The 22,076-nt window shown below is 45.9% G+C and overlaps 1 protein-coding gene across 1 annotated transcript in view; it reads right to left on the reverse strand.

The window, feature by feature from the left end:
- Positions 1-22,076, reverse strand: part of MIEF1 (mitochondrial elongation factor 1) — a 65,790-nt gene that overhangs the window by 17,076 nt on the left and 26,638 nt on the right. The window contains exons 2-3 of the mRNA XM_078683429.1: positions 16,560-16,740; positions 14,227-14,480 (exon numbers count right to left, since the gene is read on the reverse strand). Coding sequence (XP_078539555.1) covers positions 14,227-14,480; positions 16,560-16,740 — 435 coding nt within the window. The remainder of the gene's footprint in view (positions 1-14,226; positions 14,481-16,559; positions 16,741-22,076) is intronic.

Here is a 22,076-nt window from a genome sequence, read left to right on the forward strand (position 1 = left end):
ATAGAAATCATTTTTAATTGTGTTCTAAGGCTGCCTGAATGATCTATGACTTATAATTAAAGGGAACAAAGATTGAAACGTCACATTAGAAAGGAATACATACCATTTTATTTATAACCCTATTTATTGTCAAGACAGGCTCTTGAAACAGCACATGGCTGGCATTTTTATTTTGGTAACACATACTTTATATTTCTTTTCATGCAATGCATTCTCACATTAAGGCAGTAAAAAGTAAAATGTAAGGAATAGGCAGAGTGGGGGCACAGGTGGTACTGGAACAAGAAAACAAACAGCCTCTTTAATAAGTTAACAAAGGTATGTAAATATGCACATGGGGGCAGATTTACATGCCCCTTGCGCCACTTTTGCGTCACTTTTTTCATCTAAAAAATGACTCAAAAGTGGCGCAAGGGGCTTGTAAATAAGCCCATGGGCTTTGTTGTTTTCCACCCATTCTTAGTGCCCCTGCATCTCCATGACAATGTGAATCCCCCCCCCCGAAATCGCCGTGCCTCTGGCCTTTAAAGGGGCGCGCCCCACACTTTGAAGACCTATGTTTTAGAACTATTCCCAAATATAATGTCTAGTTAGGCACTGTGCGCATGACCACCCCCCCACCCCTCGGCGTGTGCTTTATTGTGGCACACCCGAAGCACCCAAAGTTACACCAGAAGGTACTGCTGTATCGTGCAAGCTTTCCGACGAACAGCAGGGAGAGAGATTGTACAGAGTCCCACAGTACCTCACAGGAGGGCACAGCACTGGGTTTCGTCGGAGTACTGCAGTACCCATGGCACATTTGTTTTGTAAAAATTATTTTAACCCCCCAGCTATTTTTGTAAATTTTTTTACTGCCATTTATTAATTTATACATAGATACATACGGAGATGTACAAATTGGGTTATAGATATATATCAATTGTACATTAAACATATTGCGATTTTAACTAAAAACCAAAACTGGTCAGCATGGTAGGATCACAATTACCTAAATATAAATCACAGCATTGTAATACCATCTAATGATACACCCAGGTGTCTTCATCATAACTTCATGTTACCACTTCCTAACGTCTAGATTCATTTAAAGGATATCCACAAAACCGAAAGTCTAACCCCTGTCTCAGAGTTATTACATTTCATTACGTCTATGCCATGTTGGGTACAATTCTGCCAAGCAGAGGCTCACAATCTTGTCAATACACAAAATGTTATACTGTTTTGTATTATAACTAGGTCTATTACAATATTTGGGTTTCTCAGAGTAGTTCACAAGGTGGAGCGCTTGTCTGTAAAGGGGAAGGTAGGTAGGTACTCAACTATGTGCGAGCTTTGTCCCTTCTAGTGGGAGTATTCTTGTTTGACTGGAGTGTGCGCAGCCAGGTCAGAACTGGTTCCCATAGGTCTTTCGGCCTAGACTGGGTCGGCATCAATCCCCAATATATGGATAACGGATTCTGACAGAAGCTAATGTCTCGTGTCCAGGTTTTGATAGAAGGTGCGCGTTTATCTCCCCTGTTTATTGCAACCTTGCATTTAGCCAATAAAATCAATAGAGCATGTAATTTCCTTATCTCAGATGGTGTGTCTCTGACATCCCAATATGCCTATCGTGGGTGAAGGGGTTACATTAATTTCTAATGTGGCGTTTGTCCTGCTGAAGATATCCGACCAGTACTTCATTATGTGTGGGCAATAACAAGCCATATGCAGAAATGTCGCTGTGTCAGCCTTGCATCTCCAACATTTGTCATCGGGTCAGCCCCATGCGATGCAGCTGGATCAGTGTCCTGTAAAAATCTTTGTAAAATTTAAATGAATCTGTTTGTAATTGGGGGATAATAATTGCACCTGTTCACACCAGAATGTCCATTGTTCTTCTGTGAGCGGAGGGTGTAGCTCCGTGTTCCAGTCCATCATCGCCTTTGGCTTCATTATTGGTGCTGAGAACTGCGTTATGTTATATAGTCTAGTGATTAGTTTGCATGGGGATGGGTTTGTTATGGAGTGTCGAAGGCCTGTGGTGTGGGTGGAGGGCCGGGGAAGGTGTCATGTAATAGTCGACATGCGGCTCCGATGCGATAGTATGTTAACAATTCGGGAAATTCCTTGTCATTCCCTCAGGTGAAGCTATAAAATTGTCTTCCGGGTACTGGTCTGCAAATGTAACAATGCTCATCTCTCTCAACAGCTCCACCACCCCTTTGTCATCCAGCATGGGTATCTGGGGGTTACATGCTAATGGTATCGAGAAGGCGTATAGGGTCTTCAGTTTCCCCATTGTGGTCAACCCCTTCCAAGCCAAGTGTACGGTTTCATTAGTCACTATGGGACGCTTATAGGCTGGTATAGAGCCGCAGAGAAAGGGGATGGTGACGCTTGAACCCACTTCACCGCCACGTGAGGTTGAAACTGTGTAGGGTACAGTCAGTAATGAGCAAATTGAGCATGAGTGCAATAAGCGTATAGAGTAATATCAGGAGCAAAGCGATACAAAAGGGGATGATGGACGGAGCGTTTGTATAAATCAAACACTCACCCCCAGTCAACTGATCTGGGTTTAATCCATCACCATTCTTTAGTTCACTCAGCCACCCCAGTTCAGACATGGCTATATGCAAATCAGTCTGACCCTGTGCCTTATGGGAACAGTCCAGCCCGAACTGCCAAGCCATGTCTTCCCTGGACCGGAAACAAGCATCCTGGGACCGGTTTCGGATTCATAATCCTCATCAGCCAGGCTATCTTGAATCCAGTGGCCAAGTGAACAAGGGACTCACGTCTGAGCATACCCTGCCACACTTAGGGCGAACAAAGCGATACAAAAGGGGATGATGGACGGAGCGTTTGTAATTGTTCAAACGCTCCGTCCATCATCCCCTTTTGTATCGCTTTAATATCAGGAGCACCCAGCCCTCCCTGGACTTGCGGGAGCGTCAGTAGTTCCCAAGCCACACAAAGCTGTCTCCCCGCCCTCACCGAGATCATGAGCGATCGCATTGGTTTGAAAAACACTTGTGTGAGGGGCAAAGGTATATTGATAAACATATATAAACATTTTGGTATTACTATCATTTTAGGTATGGCAATTCTGCCTGCAAGAGAGAGAGGGAGTTTAGCCCCTAGTCCTATTTTCTCTTCCAACCACTCCACCGTTTTCCAATAATTCATCCTCCAAATCTCCTGTATGTTACTGCTTAGCCAGATCCCCAGGTAGCATACCGGCACATCTGCCCATTTGAGGGGGAACTCTATAGCAAATGGTAACATGTGCTCAGTGAGGGGGGAGGAATATCTCTGACAGTCCAGTTGATATGTACTCCAGACAGCCCCCCCAAACTTTTGTATCTTGTGTAATATTGGGTGTAAATTGCTTACTTGTTTGTTTTATACAATATTATGTAATCTGCATAAGGCGAGATGATCAGTCCTCTCATGGAAAATCCTAGTCCCCTAGGGACATGATTTTTTCTGATTCTAACTGCTAGTCGCTTCATTGAAATAGCAAAGAGTAGGGGCGAGAGGGGGCAGTCCTGTCGCATGCCTCTCGTGATCCGAAAAGGGGAAGAAGTTTGTCAATTTAACTGGATCCTGGCTGTTGGCTCGGCGTACAAAACTTGGATTCGTTTAATAAAAGTCTGACTTAGTCCCAGTCTGGCTAATATAGTAAATAAATATGACCACTCTAAAGAGTCAAAAGCCTTGGTGGCATCTAGGAACACCGCAGCGGCTTGTGTTTGTGGGTTCAAATAATATAATACAGCACAGAATGTTCTTCGATTGTGTGCAGTAGATCTAACAGGGATAAATCCCGACTGATCCAGGTGTGCAATTAACAGGAGCAGAAGTTGACAGGAGCAGAAGTTGTAGTCGATTAGCTAATAATTTGACATACATTTTTGGGTCTAAATTTTTTAGCGCTAGGGGCCTGTAAGAGTCCTCTCTCATTAGGGGGCTTGTTTGGTTTTAATAAGGATGGTATAGTTGCCTCCCGCATAGTTGAAGGTAGTGAACCGGTCTAGAGCCTTCTTGTAGACCGTTAATAGGTGGGGGGGGGGGGGGGGGGGGGGCAATATATCAGCGCAACATTTATAGATGGCTGCTGATGGGCCATCCGAGCCAGGTGCTTGATCAGCCGGCAGACTGTTTATTACCTGAACAATGTCAGCCGACGTAAAGGATAAAATTCTCTGTGGGCTTTGCACAGCCATAGTAATTCAATAGAGTCAAGGCAGGCCTGTAGGTCCTCTCGCACGGAGAGTGAGAGGAGGAATATAGAATTGAATAAAACTGGAGGAATGAGTCCTTTAAATTTTGCGGGTTGCGTCCATCATCTAGGAGTTCAGTGATGTATGTGGTATTACGGCCGTATGAAGTGTATTAGCCAACGTCCTTCCCGGCCTGTCTCCCTCCCCATATCTCCTAGCCTGCGTGTATTTGCCAAGAAATTTCACTTCCCCCAGTGCCTCTTCTTCATACTCGACAACCTTTTCCATCATCGATGCAAGCAGGGTCTCTCTTTCTGAGGCATACTACTGATGTTCGAGGTCTTCTATTTCGGTTTCGAGCTTGGCTAGGGATTATTGTAATGATTTTAGAACTCCCGCCTGCCTGGGAGAGGTTCCACAGCAGTTGTCCAGGTTGCAAGTTCCTCCGAGACTAGCCGGTAATATAACCTGGACCAGGCACTGTGCTGCGTTGTGATGCACGTTCCTTCAAGTGTCTTCGGTGTCTAGCCAGCCAAACACCTATCGGTTTCCCCTCTACAATTATACTGTTCAGGGAAGCTCCAGATTTAGGGTGCAGTCTCCGAGAGGCTCCCAATCTGGTCCATACCATTGTTAAGGATGGCATTGAAGTCCCCTCCCCATATTACTGTGTCTACTCCCAAAGTAATGATCTTAGCCCAGATATTTTGAACAAAGTTGGAGCAATCTGCATTGGGTCCATATATTGCAGCCATTGCTATGCAGTTGGCCCAACACGCCCGACAGGATGACGTATCTGCCTTCTGAATCTGTGTGCGAGTGATATGGTCCATTTCAAACCACTGCGAATCAGGATAGAAACCCCACAAACATTGTTGGAGAAGATACAGGAATATACGTTAAACTGCAACACAAAAGTTGAGGTAAGTGTGGAGGAACTGTGCATGTGCATTTTCTGTAAAAAACATATGTCTATGTTGTGTCTGGTTAGATAGGCCTGTATTAATCTGGTTTTTCTATAATCATTTAATCAGCGGATGTTCCATGTAAGAAGGTATTGATTGTGCATCAGATAGTGCTGGGTATTTCGTGTACATCAAAGAAGCGTGTCTCACTCCTATAGCGTGTGAAGGTGGTTTTGTGTGCCTGATAGTTGGAGCCGGCCTTGTCTTAGGTTTGTACATTAGTTTGTTAACATCAAATTGCATTTCGCTGTTTGACAACAATAAGAAAACCAATACCCCACCACCCCAAACACCAAGCCCCCAATTAGGTTGCGTCGAATACCCCCACCCAACCCCTAGAACTTTGCACGTTGCCCTAACAACTAGCACATGACTTGAGTGTGGGACATCTCCCTGGGGGCATGAAAGAACCGGATAACTGCCCTACCATTAGGCAGGGTGGCGGTGTTAGTGGAGAATTTAAAGTCAATGTTCAGCAGCAGCATAATAAGAGGTGCTTACAGTTTTTACCTGCCATGGACCGTCTCGTATTTTCCATCTTGGAATTGTAGCGCATTTCGGCCTGTATTTGAACCTCTTGCGGTTCTTGTGTGTGAGGCAGCCATCCTCATCATTGAAATCAGTCATTGTTGCTTAACCTGGCTTCAGGGGATCGGCCTCCATTTGTGGCTTGCGGGAGCTGTTTTCCCACCTGTTTGGCGAACTTTATGGCAGATTTTGCATCTGTGAAGTGATGTGATGTTCCTTCATATGACACTTTCAGCTTGGCTGGTTAGAACAGCGCATATCAAATCGCCGCCATCATGAGGAGTTTTAAGGCGGTCAGAAACTCACGTCTGGCCGTCAGCACCGCCGAGGTAAAACGATATGCTGTTACCTTTGTGAGTGATAGTGTGTTGCTCCCTGGCTCGCTTAAGGATAATATCCTGGTCTCGATAGTTTAATATATGGGCGAGTCTAGGTCTGGGCGTCGAGCCCACCGGCAGTCTGGGGCCCAGAGTGCGATGAGCTCTCCCCCACAAACATGGTGGACAGGTCAGCTCCAAAAAGTTCTTGTAACAGCTCTTCCACATAAGTCTCCATTTTTAGATCTTGCCTGGGCGTGGCAAGACAGAGCAGAGCCCTGCCCCGCCTGAGAGAGATCTTGTAAATACAAGATTTGTATTGGGTAGCGTCAGCGTTTATGGTAAACGCTGGCTTCCCAATAGAAAGGAGTGTTTTTGGGTGCCACCCTGTCTGTTTTTTGGACAGCCCCTCCAGACACCAAGGCCTGGTTTGAGACTGTTGTGAAGACTTTTCTTATCAGCTTGTTTATTTTAACAAGCAGATAAGAAAATTCTTCAGTACAGCCCTGAAGCAGGCACGGAGCGGAGAGGCGCACGGGGTCACAGGAAGGACAGTTGATCCCAGCAGACTGTTTTTTCCTACCGAGGTTTAACAAACCCCGCGCTTCCTCAGCAACCAGCTTGTTAAGTTACAGCCGGGACGGTTCTTCTTAAAAACTAGGTGTTTTACAAAATCCTTATAGGAATTGGAAAATGATCCTGCTCTTGCATCTTAAAAAGGCATAATGCACAAAGCATTTCAAAAGACATGTAAAACCAGCCTCCTTTATCGAGTCCCCTGAAGCTTCTCTTCAAGCCGTTAGCTCTGGGGGTAGTGTGTGTGCGTACATGAATGCGTTCTACAGCAGCCAGCCAGTGTTTTTGACCTCTGTAAGATGCAGGTTGGGAAAAGAAAGACAGCCGCATACGTCATCTCGCTCTTTGAGCTCCCGCTCATGAGTTGGATTTTCCAGCATTTGCCCCCCTGCTCTGCACGGGCTGCTGTGCAGAAGGGACCCCCCTCAATGTGGAGTGCTGCGCCTACCACCCGCTGTAAACTGCCCAGGAAGAGAAGAGGCTGGTCCCAAAACTGCATCCTACCAGAGGGTGCTTGGGCTGAATGGAACGGCCCTGCACACGAAGTAAACATACACCAGAGAGAACCCCGTCCCCTCAAGTGCCAGTACTGTAAGCTTTTCATTACCTGCTCGAGGACACGTATCTCGCTCTTGCTGGTGCAGGCTCTGCTATGAAACCGGCTGTGCACAGGCACAGCATGGAAGACATGCCTATTATCCCTTGTGACTTTCCCACACGGCTCACTGAGGACCTCTCTAGGGCTTTTCTCTGCAGAGTTCATGACAAGATCTGACACAGTCTGGGGCCAAGCGGAAACGATTCCATATCTAATGCTGCTTCCATTAGCTGGCCTCCTTGAAGGATTGTCACGGCAGTCGATTGTCCCCTTGAGGGTTTACCTGGCTGATGTTACAGGGAGTGGTGTGTGCACCTTTTACTACTGGGATACCTTTAACATTGCAGCTTGTTTAGTCACTTAGCAGTTTGAGGGAGGCGAGCTCATGTTCAGCTATACGGTTTCTCCCCACAGAAGCCGCTCTCTGCAATATCCGCTCGCTCACGCCCCCCTGCTCTCTTGCGCCACGCAGACCACCATACCACAAGTTGCCTTCTCTCCCCTTCTTACAGCAGCGTGCACCACACAACCCAGTGTTTCCCCACATTGCTGAACTGGTAACTCTAACCCCCGCCCCGTGTGCAAATCACTTTTGCCCTTCATCTGTGGCCGTCGCGCCTCACAGTACCCGGCACCAAAACTATCCTCCCACCCCCATGCCTAGGAACGCCCAGTGCACTCCAACCTACTCACCCCTCTCCACTCTTATCTGCAGAAAACCTCCTCCTGGTCATGATGGCACCCCGCCCCAACCTTGCAACCAGACCCCTTGCTGCTTTTACCTAGGCCACCAAAACAGCAGCCTCCATGCCCCTCCCTTCTCGCTGCACCACCACTCAAGCGCTCAGTCTACCTCTACCCGCCTCCAACATTAACGTGTCCTTTAAACCCCCCCTCCCGGTTCCGTCACCCCATTCCTCTTTCTAAGTACTCCGAGACTAATCATCGGCGCAGGATCACAAAATGTTGAGCCACACCGCGATCAAAACTTCACCAACCCAAATTGATACCCGGATGTCCGCCCACTCCAGCTATCCGTGGGCACCCAGCTTCTTGCAACCATCCATAGCGCCTTAATCTCGGCTGTGCCATCCCCAGGTGTCTGCGCACACCCCCCTTCCACCGCCTTGCCAACGCCAAACAAACCACACAACAACCCGCCTGCACCTATCCTCTGGAACCACCACCATAATGCCCACACCAATCCCCTTGTATGCCCAACCAAGCTCCAAGCTGTGGCAAGCCCCACAACTTGTCCTCCACCACATAACACGGTCTTCCCCACACAGATATCCTGTAATTCTGTCCGCCCTCCAAGAAATAAACTCAATAAGCTATTGGTATTATAAATGACAATGCGTTTTTTTTCCTTTCTAAAAACATAAATAAAAGGCATTGTCATTTACAATGCAAGAGTTTAAGCTTTTGGCATCTGTTTTCAAAACCCACACATAGCTAAAAAGTCTCTAATTTACAATGCCAATCGCCCAAACTTTTGCAAATGTGAGACCTATTGCATTGCAAATGTTGGTTATTGCAGTGGTCTTCGGTATGCCCGTGATACGGAGGTTATTGCGGTGTGACCTGGCTTCAAGGTCATAATTTTTTGCTCTGATGATAGTTAGTACTTTGTCCATTTGTAGTAGCTGCTCTTTAGTTTCGACATGGAAGTCGTGCGCCTCCGACTTTCCTTTTTTACCAGGCCTAGCTGGGAGGTAAGTTTGTCTAACGTATTGTCTATCGTTTTGAGACTTGACTTTATCACTAGTAGTAGGGCCCTTAGATGTTCATTCTGACCTTCTGTCTCTTCACTAGATGCCTGCTCCATCTCTGGGTCATTCACGGCGTCCTTTACCCTGGTGTCGCGTTTGCTGTCAAACATTAATCTGGGTTGTTTGGCATTGTGTTTTCCCATGTTGATTAGTATGATCTGCCCAGCCTAGTTGAGGCACCTTAAGAGCTTGATACCCTCACTATTTCTGCTGTCTTTCTGCTGATGGGAGGGTGTTGATCTTCCAAATTGATGGAGTGCAATACCCGTTTTTGTGCCCCCTTGGATGGTTATTGCTTTCGCATGATGATCAAGGACTTTCTCACTGTCTCTGGCTGCGAATTATGGACCCTCGATACCCTGCAGCTCAATAGCCGAGCTTCAGTTGGGAGGGGCTGTCTATTTCCCCTCTGTTGTCTAAATGACCACAAGTTTACCTCTGGGAGGGCTTGTTTCGCACCTGTGTACTGCAGCTAGGCTTCCCAGTTTCAAATTGATGCTTTTGGGGCCATATTGACGCAGCACGCCCCACGTGCCCTCTGTCATGCCAGTTTCCGTGCCAGGGTGGTCTACTGCAGATCTACAGTTGCCGCCAGAAAGGGGGGGCTCTAGATCATGGCGGGAGCTTCGGAGCGGATCACGTTTCATCTCCGCTTCGGCACTTGATTTTGGCTCGCCTCGCCGCTTTCCAGGGGTCCCTCAGTGTTTCTGCTTAGCCACCGCTGACCCGTCTTTCCTTTATCAGCGAGGGCAGAGGGCTTATTGCAGTGGTCGATAAGGCAAGCAGCAGCTGTGCAGGTCTCCTTATCCTCGGGGGGGCAGTGCAGGAGGTTTCTCCACATGCCAAGCCAGGCGTGTGGATGGGCTGCAGTCCGCGGGGCTCTCGCACCACAGGTCGGGCCCCAAGCGCCCACACAGTACTCCCTCTCAGCCACGGCGTCCGCCCTGGAGTCTACTGCGCTGGGTTGCAGGCCAATGAAAGCAGTCGATGGGGTGTGCGGCAGCAGCGTAGGTCCCGAAAACCACTGGGGGGGGGTGGGGCAGCGCAGGATGTGCCACCACGTACCTTGGCGTGAAGATGCATTGAAGGCCACGGTACTCACACCACAGGTTGGGCTCAGAGTGCTCCTCTCTTAGCAGCCGCCGCCCAGTCTACCCTTAACTCCACTGCTCTGGGCAGCAGGACGAGGCAGACAAGGTGAGCTGGGCAAGCGCAGGCCCCAAGGTCTTCTGAGTGGGGCAGCGCTGAATGTGTCCACATACCATGGCGGGCAGACGGGCCGTAGGCCTCAGGGTCTCTCTCACCACAGGCCGTGTCCCTGCCCACAGGCCCCGAACAGGAATCGCGTATGGTCGGCGCGTGCGGTTATCACCGCGGGGGTATGAATGCGCTCTTCTGCCCCCACAATCGGCAAGGTGTTCTTTGCCGTAGCACAGCCATGGGGCCTGAAGTCCTGTAATGGCAGCAGCAAGATTTTCTTCATAATTGCGCCAATCCATTCAGATCGCCAAGTCCCCATGGCCGACAGGAGAAAGAGCTCCCTCAGCTAATTAGGAGGCCCCATTTTTTAGGTCTCGCACCTGCAAAGCGATCGTCGCTGCGAGACTCTATTGCAATCATTTCTGCTTTCAAGGAGTCAAGGGAGACAAGAGATGTGCACGCGCGCGTAAACGGATCAGGTCGCGCGCGCCTCCTGTCTCCCATGGCTCCTTGTAAGCAGACACACACGCACGCACACACACACACATACACATACAGAACCCCCCCGCCACCGCGCACACACGCATACACACACAGAGACCCCCCCCCGCCACGCACACACACAAGGAGCCCGCCGCACGCACAAAAACACTTTTCTTTTCTGTTCCGGTACTTATCTGCGCGAGGTCAGTCCTAGGGTTTCCGCCCACCTTTTGCAGTTGATTGTCCGCAGGCAGAAGTTTCTTAAGGATAGCCTGCAGCTAGCTATGAGTAGTCCTCTATAGAGAATGACCCTTGGCGGCCATGCGTCATCACGTGACACGCACGTCCCAGCATGTGCATGACTCGCGCGTACAGTAGTTACGTGGATGAGCAGGAAGTGCTGGTGAGGAATGAGGGAAAGTATTAAACGGTGGGGTATGTTGATGAGCGCCGGTGGTTACGCAGTTAGGGGAGTCCGGTGATTTGTTAGGGTAGGCGATGTAAGCGTATCCTTCCTATCGCTATACGTAGTAAAAATGCAGCTTAGATTACATTATGTATACATTCATAAGCTAGTTGGTAGCGGATAGTAGAGGAAGAACGTACATCCTATCGCTGGACATAGTGAAGTACGGGCAAAATGCATAGAAAGAATTAAAGAATAGAGGATTGTTTTTTGTTAAATACTGGTTGCGGTGCGGTATAAATTCATTCTTGGTATAGCAACTATACATGATATAGTGCAAGATTTAGTGCATTCACGGAGTGAGTTCACAAGGCCTGGTGATCATGGCTACGTACATCCTATCGCTGGACATAGTGAAGTACGGGCAAAATGCATAGAAAGAATTAAAGAATAGAGGATTGCTTTTTGTTAAATACTGGTTGCGGTGCGGTATAAATTCATTCTTGGTATAGAAACTATACATGATATAGTGCAAGATTTGGTGCATTCACGGAGTGAGTTCACAAGGCCTGGTGATCATGGCTACGTACATCCTATTGCTGGACATAGTGAAGTACGGGCAAAATGCATAGAAAGAATTAAAGAATAGAGGATTGTTTTTTGTTAAATACTGGTTGCGGTGCGGTATAAATTCATTCTTGGTATAGAAACTATACATGATATAGTGCAAGATTTGGTGCATTCACGGAGTGAGTTCACAAGGCCTGGTGATCATGGCTACGTACATCCTATCGCTGGACATAGTGAAGTACGGGCAAAATGCATAGAAAGAATTAAAGAATAGAGGATTGTTTTTTGTTAAATACTGGTTGCGGTGCGGTATAAATTCATTCTTGGTAGAGCAACTATACATGATATAGTGCAAGATTTGGTGCATTCGCGGAGTGAGTTCACAAGGCCTGGTGATCATTGCTTCACTCCACACTACTTGTCATAGCTTGAAAGTTAACTATTGTGGTGGAGTTATTTGACATCTGGTTGTTGGCAACAGGCTATTTCAGGAATTTAACACATTTGCAAATTAATTCAGGGCCGCCAGTGTGAAACATGAAATTATGGCTTCCCTGCATGTTGATATATTTCTGTCATTGTAACTGTGCTTTAAATATAGTAGCCTGGGCTTATGCAGCTGAGGACCGATGCAAATCAGGAGAATAAGATCCTCTTCTTGATCATTGCAGTGCCTGCACACTCTCGGGCCGGTGTGTTTCCATTCTGGTCTGGCTGCTAAGGCTGGTATGTCACCTATGCGTGAAGACAAGAAGCTGTGTTTTATGCCTGCTGAGAATGGAATAGACATGTATGGGGCGGAGTCCAGAGTGTTCTAATGCTTTATTGTAATCCATGCGTGCGAACGGAAGATATGTTTACTTTTGTCCTCTAGCGAGGATATCAGATGTGTGGCTCTGTTGGTTCCCCTTTTGAACGCATCACATGACCCCCTTGCCGCCCATATATCTGTGAGACTCAGCAGCTTCATAAAGGTGCACAGATATGTGTGGTGCTCCGATTGTCGGTTGTTTTGAAGAGTCTTGGGAATGACTGACCTTGCACTAGTTTGTTATCGTTGCTCTTGAGGCTAGATCTTGCTTTATTTGGCCGAATTCTAGGCGGATTTGTGCTGGGAAAGCATTCTGTGGTTAATTGAACGCTCACCTAAACGTGTTTTTTTTTATTTATGTTGATCTGGATTTTTTTAATCCACCGTTTCCACTAGTTTAACTGTAATATTGATGAACAGGCAGAGTGCACTGCACCACAGCCTGCAGAGCAGTATTATATTTATTCATTGATTCATTAATTTAAATGTAGTATGAATGGAGGGACACACTGTACACCCTTGAATCTTGAAGAGCAACATTAATATTGCCATTCATCCGTTACTTTAACTGTAATATTGGCGATGAGGCCCAATGCACTGCGCCGCAGAGCTGCATTAACATTCATTATGTTCACTGTAATAGTAATGAAAGAGCGCGCTGTACTAGCACTCTATATTACTGCCAACTTTGCTTAGCATAAGCAACAGCTAACCATTCACAAACAACGTTTATATACCAATTGCAAATTTTAAAAAAATGTATGCAAAGCATTGTCATTTACAATGCCAGTAACTCAAACTTTAATGCTGCGAGACCTATTGCATTGTAAATGCTTGTTTTATTTATGGTACTGCAGGGCTCTACTGGTCCCTGCAGATATACCTAACTTTTTAACCTCGTCATACCCAACCCAAGTCTCTCTAATATACCCAACCCAAGTTTCTCTTTAATCGCCAATTGCTTAAAAACGAATTTACACAAAAATCGGGCTTAGTGAGTATAATTCTAACTTTGTGCAAAAGTTGGTGTAATTTTGTTCATACTTTTTCGGTATTGGAGAGCAAAGTTTCCTATGGGAATTAAAATGGAAAATCAATGTTTTGAGACCCTACCCCTTTTTCTTGGCGCCCCCGCCTGACACATTAGCTCAGCTCAGCCGCAGCCATATGCACATCAGCCTTGACCCTGCTCCAGTAGAAAGAGTAGAACCAGAGCTGCGAAGCCAAATCATCTCTTAACCAGAACCCAAGCAACCCAAGACCAGTTTTGGCCTAGTTGGACCTCTTCAGTTAGGTGCAGCTTGGTTCCAGTATCACTGTGAGCATGGGACCCACATCTGGGGACACCATTGGCCACTTAAGGTTTACATCACACACAAAAGATGATGGGAGAAATACTTGCAAATAGCAGTTCAGGCTGAACTGTTACTATTGGACCAGGATCATGGCTGATTTGTATATGGCTGGGTCTAATCGGTGATGGCATAATGGTAAAAAAACGATGGACTGGGATGTGGCCCAGAGTAATCACCAGTGGCTAAGACTAATTTAACCATTCCATCCACTTTTTTTGTATTCCTTGTAACTATTACCAATTCCATTTTAGTTTTCTTCTTGAAGAACATGGAACATGAGTAGTCGCTCGCTGAGTAAAGCCAAATAATTAAGATCCTTCAAGAATAGCTTGTACTAGTTTGTATCTTTAATGACACCTTACAGAGCCACTGTCCTTGACATGAAACATCCAAACAGAGAAATGGATTTGAAGTTTGCAGTGATGTAGTCTCACCTGTAGGTCGTCGTACAGGCTGCCGCTTAGGTACATGTCCCGCAGCGGCATGTCAGGAAGCTTGGAATGGATGAAAGTGCGCAGCTCGGCACAGATGTCCACAGCGGCTTGCTTGGCAAGGGCCTGCTCACCCGCTGGGATGGCCACATGCTGGCGGTAGTAGGCAAAGAGCTTCTCCTGCATGGACAGACGCAGACGAGCCTTTTTCATATCTACTTGGACTTTTCTGCCTGAGGGTGTAGTTCGGAGAGTGTCTGTTGGAAGAGGAAAGACAGTGAGAAAAGGAGGGACACATAAGAAACAGAAAAGAGCATTAAGGAATGGGAAAATGGATGATTAAGAGACAGGAAAGGAAACCAGGGAAAGGAAATGAAGCAAGAAGGGAGTGAGATTGGAAAAAGGGGGGGTGGGGAATCAGGAAAAGATGAGTGAACGATGAACAAAGTGTCACAGAAAAGGAAAAAAGTTTCCTGATGAAATGATGAGGGGAAAAAAGAAAGTTAAAAAAAAAAAGGTCAAGAGAAATAAAGTGAAAAAAAGATTAAATGGTAGGGGACAAAGGGCGCTGTATTGGTATTTATGCAGCGCTTTCTTACCCAATTCGAAGCCAAAGCATTTTGAAAGGCAGAGCAGTAACTACTCGATTTCAATCATTTACATAGCCATTGGATCCAAAAAAGAGATGGTGAAGCATCATAGTGCCTGGTTGAAAGTGTTGGCTGTAGTTCAGACCTTTCAGGGTCATTAAAGGCTGAGGTGCCTGAGGGTTGGAGATGTCATGTAATCAAGCTTTGCTTACCTAAGCACAGGGAGCATGCCATGCTCATCACATTGCTATGAAGCAAAAGTAGAACACAGGGTCATCAGAAGCTTGCAAACCTAAGCAGAGAATTAGCGCTCACTTGTCTTTCTTTTTTTGGGGGGAAAGTAAGGTGGGGTTGATCAATTGCAGAGTTATTCTGTATCAGCCAGTCCTCTTTTGGCAGAGGCACTTGAGTTTTAACTACAAGAAGATTGGCCCCATTATGGGCATCAATCAGCTCGTGAAGCAGAAAGCTTTGTACAAGATTCTTCTAGCCATAGACTTGTGGTCCATATTCACAGTCAAATCCATTACTTATGTAGAGGTGTCTGGAGATTGTCCGCTTTCCTAAAAGTGGACCAAGGTGAGGTCTAATTTATTCCAAGCTCCTCAAATGTGAACCTAGTTTCTGAGAAGTTGAGCTTCAGGATATTATGCAACATTAAAAAAAATCTATTACTCCCAAGTCCTGTCCATCCCTGAAGATTTATTTACAGCTCCAGTATGATCAGAGTGCTGTTGGAGTAGTTTTAGCAAGTAAACTTGAAGGCTTCGAAGATTTCTGGGAGTGGACACAGGTACATTTTGAAATGCAAAGGGCGATCATAGTCTGGAGGGGGAGGGACACACACACACACACACACAACCTGGACATGTAGAGTTCATCTATTCTGCGTACCATTTCTTTAGTGCAGAAATGTCTTATGGAGAGTACACTGCATATGCAAAGTTTTGGTTAATTAGTTTAGAGGCTTGTGTATAAATGGGGTGTTGCCACTTCTTCTCAATTGGAATTGAGAATGTATGCTTTTACAATGAAATGATCAGTTAACAGATTGCAAAGCACCGGAGAGTGGCTTACGGGACGCAAGAGGATTTTTAAGGGACCATTAATATGATCTGGATCATCCAAAAAGTGGCGGGACCTCTTGACTTTCTTGATCACCTATATATTCTTTCTGCAATTGTTTCTATTGCTTATGTGACAAGTTCATTTCCACTTTCTTTCAAAGTTTCCAGTTGTGTTTTTTTTGGGGGGGGGGAGAAGGGGGGTAATTTTATATCCAGGTTGAGCCAGCCTTCTAATTGTGCTGTGAATATTGGTAGGCTTGGAGGCGGAACCATTGTGTTGAGCATCGCAGAGTCACTGATGACATTTATTAACTAATATCAAAAGGCCCATCAATTGACTAGCAGACAGCAGTACCCAAAATGCAACCAAGTTTTTTTCCATGGTTTAGTCCATGTATTTGTGTAAGTGGGTGGTGGGAAGGTCGTGAGATGAGAATGTTGAATCAGGGTGAAGGTAGATGGGGTAAGTGAAGGAAGGGCTGACACTAAATGAGAGAGAGAGAAAGACTGAGCCTGACCCCCCACCTATTGATACCTTAGTCAGTCTATCCCACCTACCTCTATCTCACCACACAAAACATCCTAACTTCTCTTTTGCATTAGATTCATCTGACCATCATGTCAAGTAAACCTTGACTTTTCTGATCTCGATCAATAATTCATCTCCAGCTATCCTCACCTCTCTCAAATGCTGAGGAGTTAGTAGGCAGCGTCTGTAGGGACCGGCTAACTCCACTCTTCATATCCTTGTTTAAGGGTCGTGAGGAGGACCCAAGCCAGCTGGGCTCCTCCCAACTCCTCTTGCCTGATGAGTTTGCTCTGCTGGGGCTGGCTGGGGCACTGATTGCACGATCATACATCTGAGAAGGAAAAAGGACATAGGTGACTTTTAGTGCAATAATTCAACGTCACGCGTGTAGGTGCACCTACCATGTGGGTTTACTGCTTGATTTCCAATCTGTACCTACTTTGCAAAGCAGATGTCCACAGCTCGATTCAGAAGCTCAATTTATCAAAAATAGCATAGAACTAGGATGGACCTACGTGTAATTCTAGACAGTTGGGGGACACCATTGCCAAACTTCAGGAAGTGATTGGTATACAGCAAGTACCCCAAAGTGGATGTAGTTAAGACTCATTGCACCCGAGGCTTGAACCTGAACAAAACCAAGTATTAACAGCTGCTAAAATGACAAAACAAATAATAGAATAATGATACAGACTGTGCTGCACTACACTACAAAACATGCCTTTTTTAAGCATAATTGTCCGCCCTGTTGCATAAATTCAGTGGCCCCTAGTCCTAGGGTAAAGCCTTTGCTATAGTTTGCAAGAGATGTTCAAGTCATGTGGCCTTTCACCAAACCCTTGTTAGCTATGACAAACTGTTGGTCTTATTCTTTACTAATAACCCATACAGATAGATGAATAGTTTAGTGTTCACGATTTTTGTCTAGGGTGTCTGTTCCTGGGCTAGACAGCTTTTGGTTAATTCAACTAACCAGCCCTCCTCTCCAGAAGGCCTATGGTCCCACTAAGACAGCAACTGAGAGCCCATGGATGAAGAGATATGCTCTAAGTTTTTAACCAGTTCAAACCAGTACTCTCCTAGGAAAAACACCCTTTACATAAACCTGAATAACAGGGATGTGCGACAACCCCCTAATCAACCCCAATGTGCAGTCATAAAAAGGAAGGTGTAGCAGAGTCCAAAAACGCCAACGAATTGTGCAATATTTCTTTTAGCAAGCATGAACCCTAGGGTAGCCCACTGAGTCTGATGAGTGTTCAGGTCCGTGGGATCCCATATATTCAAGAGGCACTTACGCACCACTGGGCGAAGATGGACATGTAACACCGCGATGATTGTGTCTTGGACCTTGCCCCAGTGGGAACCAATATATTTACACTCTCAGATGGTATGCATGAATGTCCCCATATGGCCACAGCGTCACTTACATTCTCCATTAACGGATCTTCCCATTAGCACCAAATGAGGCCCAGTGATATATATTCTATGTAGGATTTTAAGCTGCACCAACCTAAGCGCGACGGAATGGCAACTACTCTAGGGGAGGACACACCTCTTGCCAGTCCTCGTCATCTAGTTCAACTCCCATCTCACCTCCATTTGTCCCGCAGTGCTTGGAGGGGATCCGCCATATTATTAATTCATTTCTTGTATATTAATGAGATCGTGTTTTCGGGTAGATGGCCATCTAAAATTCTGTCCTCTAAAGGTGAGGCTTCGGGAGGTGAGGTCCCCTTACAGACAGAATACTGTTAATGCACAACCTGCATGCTAGTCCCAATTCATTCTTTGATCTTTCTCACATTTATCCGAAAGCCCGCTTAGATGCAGTGAACCAGGTGCAATAGTTTTCCTAGATCAGCAGACCGGTTTAGCATTTCTCCATATTTTTTGTCTTTTGTACAAAAATCCCACCTTGAGCCTCCTCAGATTCAGCTGCAAAGACTGTGTCAGTTGTGAGCAAAGCCTGTAAACTATTCAAAAGGGTTATTTTTCTTTCCAAAAAATACAGAGTACTCGGAAAGCTAGAGGTTTCCAGTCCCAAGTGAGATGAAAAAACCCATAGAATGTCCCCAAAGCCATTTTAGTTATGTTGCGCAAACACCTCCACCAGGATTGCAGTGTACTGCTATTCATTTTTGACGAACTTCAGTACTTAAGATTTTTTTAAATCACCATCAACTTTTTTTTCCCAGGAGAAACGAGATGTTACAATGCCTATCTGCGAGGGTTGCTTTTCTAGTACTCCGGAAAATAAACTTCCTGTTCAAACTATCTCCACTATGGAAAAGAGGTATTTACATAAAGTACTCCCATGTGCATAACATGTTCTTAATTGTAGTACGTCACATTAGAGTGCAGGCACAGCAGTGCTCCAACTCCGGGGCCAACTATGAATCAGGGTTCTCACACTGACGGGAGAAAGCTCTCATGCACGCCAAACGGCAAAACATTTGCTCCAGAGGAGGAGCGCCTTTGAGCATCTCAAAGAGGTGGCTGAGCCCACTTTCGGCTAATCATCGGTGCAGGAAACTGCCCCCTTTTTACATGGTCACCCCCAGTTTGTGCCTGGTATCTGGTGCAATTTTGACAGAAGTGCACTGTGTTCCTGTTATCCAGGTCCCCAGAGACAGATCTTTCCCTAGAACTGTACTATTGTTCCCACAATCGACAATACCTTTAGCATCCCTTTTAAGTCCCTAGTAAATTATACTCCTGGTGCCTAGGGCAAAGAGGCTAAAGAGGGTCCCTAAAGCTTGCAGCATGTATTGTGCCACCCTTGGGGACCCCCCCGCATCAACATGCAAACTGCCATTGCAGGCTCTGTGCCTAGGCGCAGAGAACAGGGAAGGCACAACATGGCATACCTCCTTTGTGCAATGCCTACAGACACTGTATGCAGTATAGGTAAATAGTCCAGCCGACCTTCACACACTGCACCCCAGCCCGGGTACCGACAAACTAGCTGTGCTCCCTTGTCCCCAGGACCCTTGAGACGAAAGCCCCCTAGTCCCCTTCTGAAGCCAGTTTTTAGGTGGCCTATCTTTCCACCAGCATAGCACAACTACCAACCCGACCAGCACCTCTGCACCCAGATGCCCCAGGGAAGGTAACTAGTAACTGTTGGTGGTACTTTGGACCATGGCCCCCTACGACCCTAAGTCGTAGGGGGCCTGGGGTTTCTGGGGGTAAGTAGACCCCCAGAAACTGATCGCAAATAACTGTATGCAACATATGCCTTTTCTCTCATAGGGAAGTATTACTGCGTAAAGACGCATTTAGGTGAACTATTCCCTTACCTATAAAAATTCATATTTTAAAAGTACTTAATTGATTACGTTTTTGGTATCAAAATTGATATAAAAATACAATTTTTTCTCTCTAAATTAGTCTTGGGTGTATTCTCGAGTCTGTGTCTCACTTATTGCGTCAATGAGTACAACAAATGCTTCGAACTACTGTCTGATCAGCCTAAACTGCTCGCCCAGACTACCATATAAGAGCATTTAGTGTTATCATTTTTGCCTCTTTAAACCAATAAAGGTTGCCTGGACTCTTTATATCGTGGACCAAAACGCAGTACACTGTGTAAAGAGCGGGCGTCCTACAACGGACACAAAGTTTTCCTTCAATGGCTTTCACCTTATTACCTCACACCCAGATTCCATTCGGCATTGACAGGGCTCTTGACATTGCTTAATGTTGTATTATCAATTGATAACAGAGGTATGGTATGGCAAAAAAAGTACATTTGCTACTTAGGAGATTTATAAGCTGGGGAGGATTTTTACAGCCCACTGAGATTGAGCTTTGCGTGTCATATTGTACAAGAGGGAGATATGTTGGAGGGTAGCTGGTTAAGATAAACAAAGAATCCCCAAACTTTCCATTACTTACCACTTTCTTTTTCCTTTCTGATATTAGCGGCACTGGAGTTCCAGAGCCTGATTCTGAAGACTAACATAATCAGGCATGGGAGAATGAAGGCAGTGGGGACTGCTAGCCATTAGCTCACAAAAGCTCCCTTTATCCACTTTCCATGGTGGAGGGCACGTCAATGGAAAGGGGAGGAGAGCCTCCAGGAAGGTCTAAATTGAGGCTCAATGATAGGGATAGGTTTTAAAACCAGAGGCGTCAATATATGTGCGTCACATATTGAAATAGGATTTTAAAATGCTCTGTAGTAAAGTTCTAATAATATTTGCTTCCGCCGTTACAAGCTCATATTATACATATTAGCTCAATATTACAGATTCAGAAAGAGGTTGGTACTAGGACATCACATACATCAAAGCAAGAGAAAATCAGTATCCCACGCAATACATAAACAAAAGAAGAATATTGCAAGCCATATTCAATTTCCGTAACTTTATAAAGGAAGTTGGTGTTCAGCCATGCTCCTCTATTTTGTCCTCAAATTCTCTGACTTGCATTATCCTTCTAACATACAGAATCAGAAAGTACTTTATTCGGTTAAAAACATTAACCATGAAAGTATCAACATGAAATTTACACTTTATACAAATCTAGTTAAAAAACACACAGTATCATTATATTTCATTTACACCAATAGTTTTCCGTAGTTTAAGAACCTGTTTAAAATAACTTAAAAGTACCACAACAGTTAAAACTGTGTCCATTCTCTGACACTCTAGGAAAGCTAAACAACATCTGTTTAAATTCATGTCTTTAAGGAAGGGGATTAAGACTTTTTTGCGAGGTATAGTATAAAATTTACAAAAGAATAAAATGTGAATATCAGATTGGGACGAGGAATCATCACAGGGGCAGGTGGGTAAATGTCGCGACCATAAATTCATTTCTGGGAAGGACAGAAGTCTAAAAACATGATTTAATCTAAAGCGGGTTAATTCACGTAAATCCTCGCCGCCGCCGCTCGTGTCCTGCACCAGACTTTTGCCAAACTCCAGGCGCCGCGCTGCTCTGCAGCCGCCCGTAGCGTCGTGTCTTCCGGGTAACTCTCCCGGGGACGTCCCATGCGTGCGCAGGTCCTAGCGCCCCTGGGTTCCCACTCCGTGAAGAAAAAATCAAATAACTCCGTCAGAGACCCGAGGCATTATTCTCACAACAAAAAAATCCCCGCATATTCTCACCACTTAGTTTCCTGCATCTCGCTGCTACCGGCACTGACACCACTGTCTCACTCGGCAGTCTCTCCTAGGTCCAGGACGTGCTCTCGCAGCCGGCGTTAACCTGCCGCCATCTTCCTCCAGGGATTTACGTGAATGGCAGCTGCAGAGGAAGGCAAGCGGTGAGCACGGTGAGCGTGATCGGTCCCCTGTATGAAAGGCAAAGAGGGGGGATACTGAACGACACCTTGGTGTTTAAGGAGAGTGTGGAGCACTGGGAGCGGATTAGTGCAGCGTCAGTGGTGGGGACCAAGGGTCAGGCTTCAGCAGAGTATAGGAGCCCCGAAGGAATGGACATTGGGGCAGCATCAACCAAAACCACAACGAGTATTGAGGAGAAGGTGTGTTTATTGCTGGGGAGTCAGGATCAAAAGGGCCAGGAGAGCCAAAAAACCGGAGGGGCAGGCTTAATATTGAAGCAGACTCCAGGGGTTGTTGTCCCCCCAGCAGCAGCTAGAAATAGATACCTCCTGCGCTCTCTACACGACAAAGAGCTGCTACTCCTAGGAGGTAA

The sequence above is a fragment of the Lissotriton helveticus genome, chromosome 1_1 (assembly GCF_964261635.1).
Source record: "Lissotriton helveticus chromosome 1_1, aLisHel1.1, whole genome shotgun sequence".
NCBI classification, from domain to species: domain Eukaryota; kingdom Metazoa; phylum Chordata; class Amphibia; order Caudata; family Salamandridae; genus Lissotriton; species Lissotriton helveticus.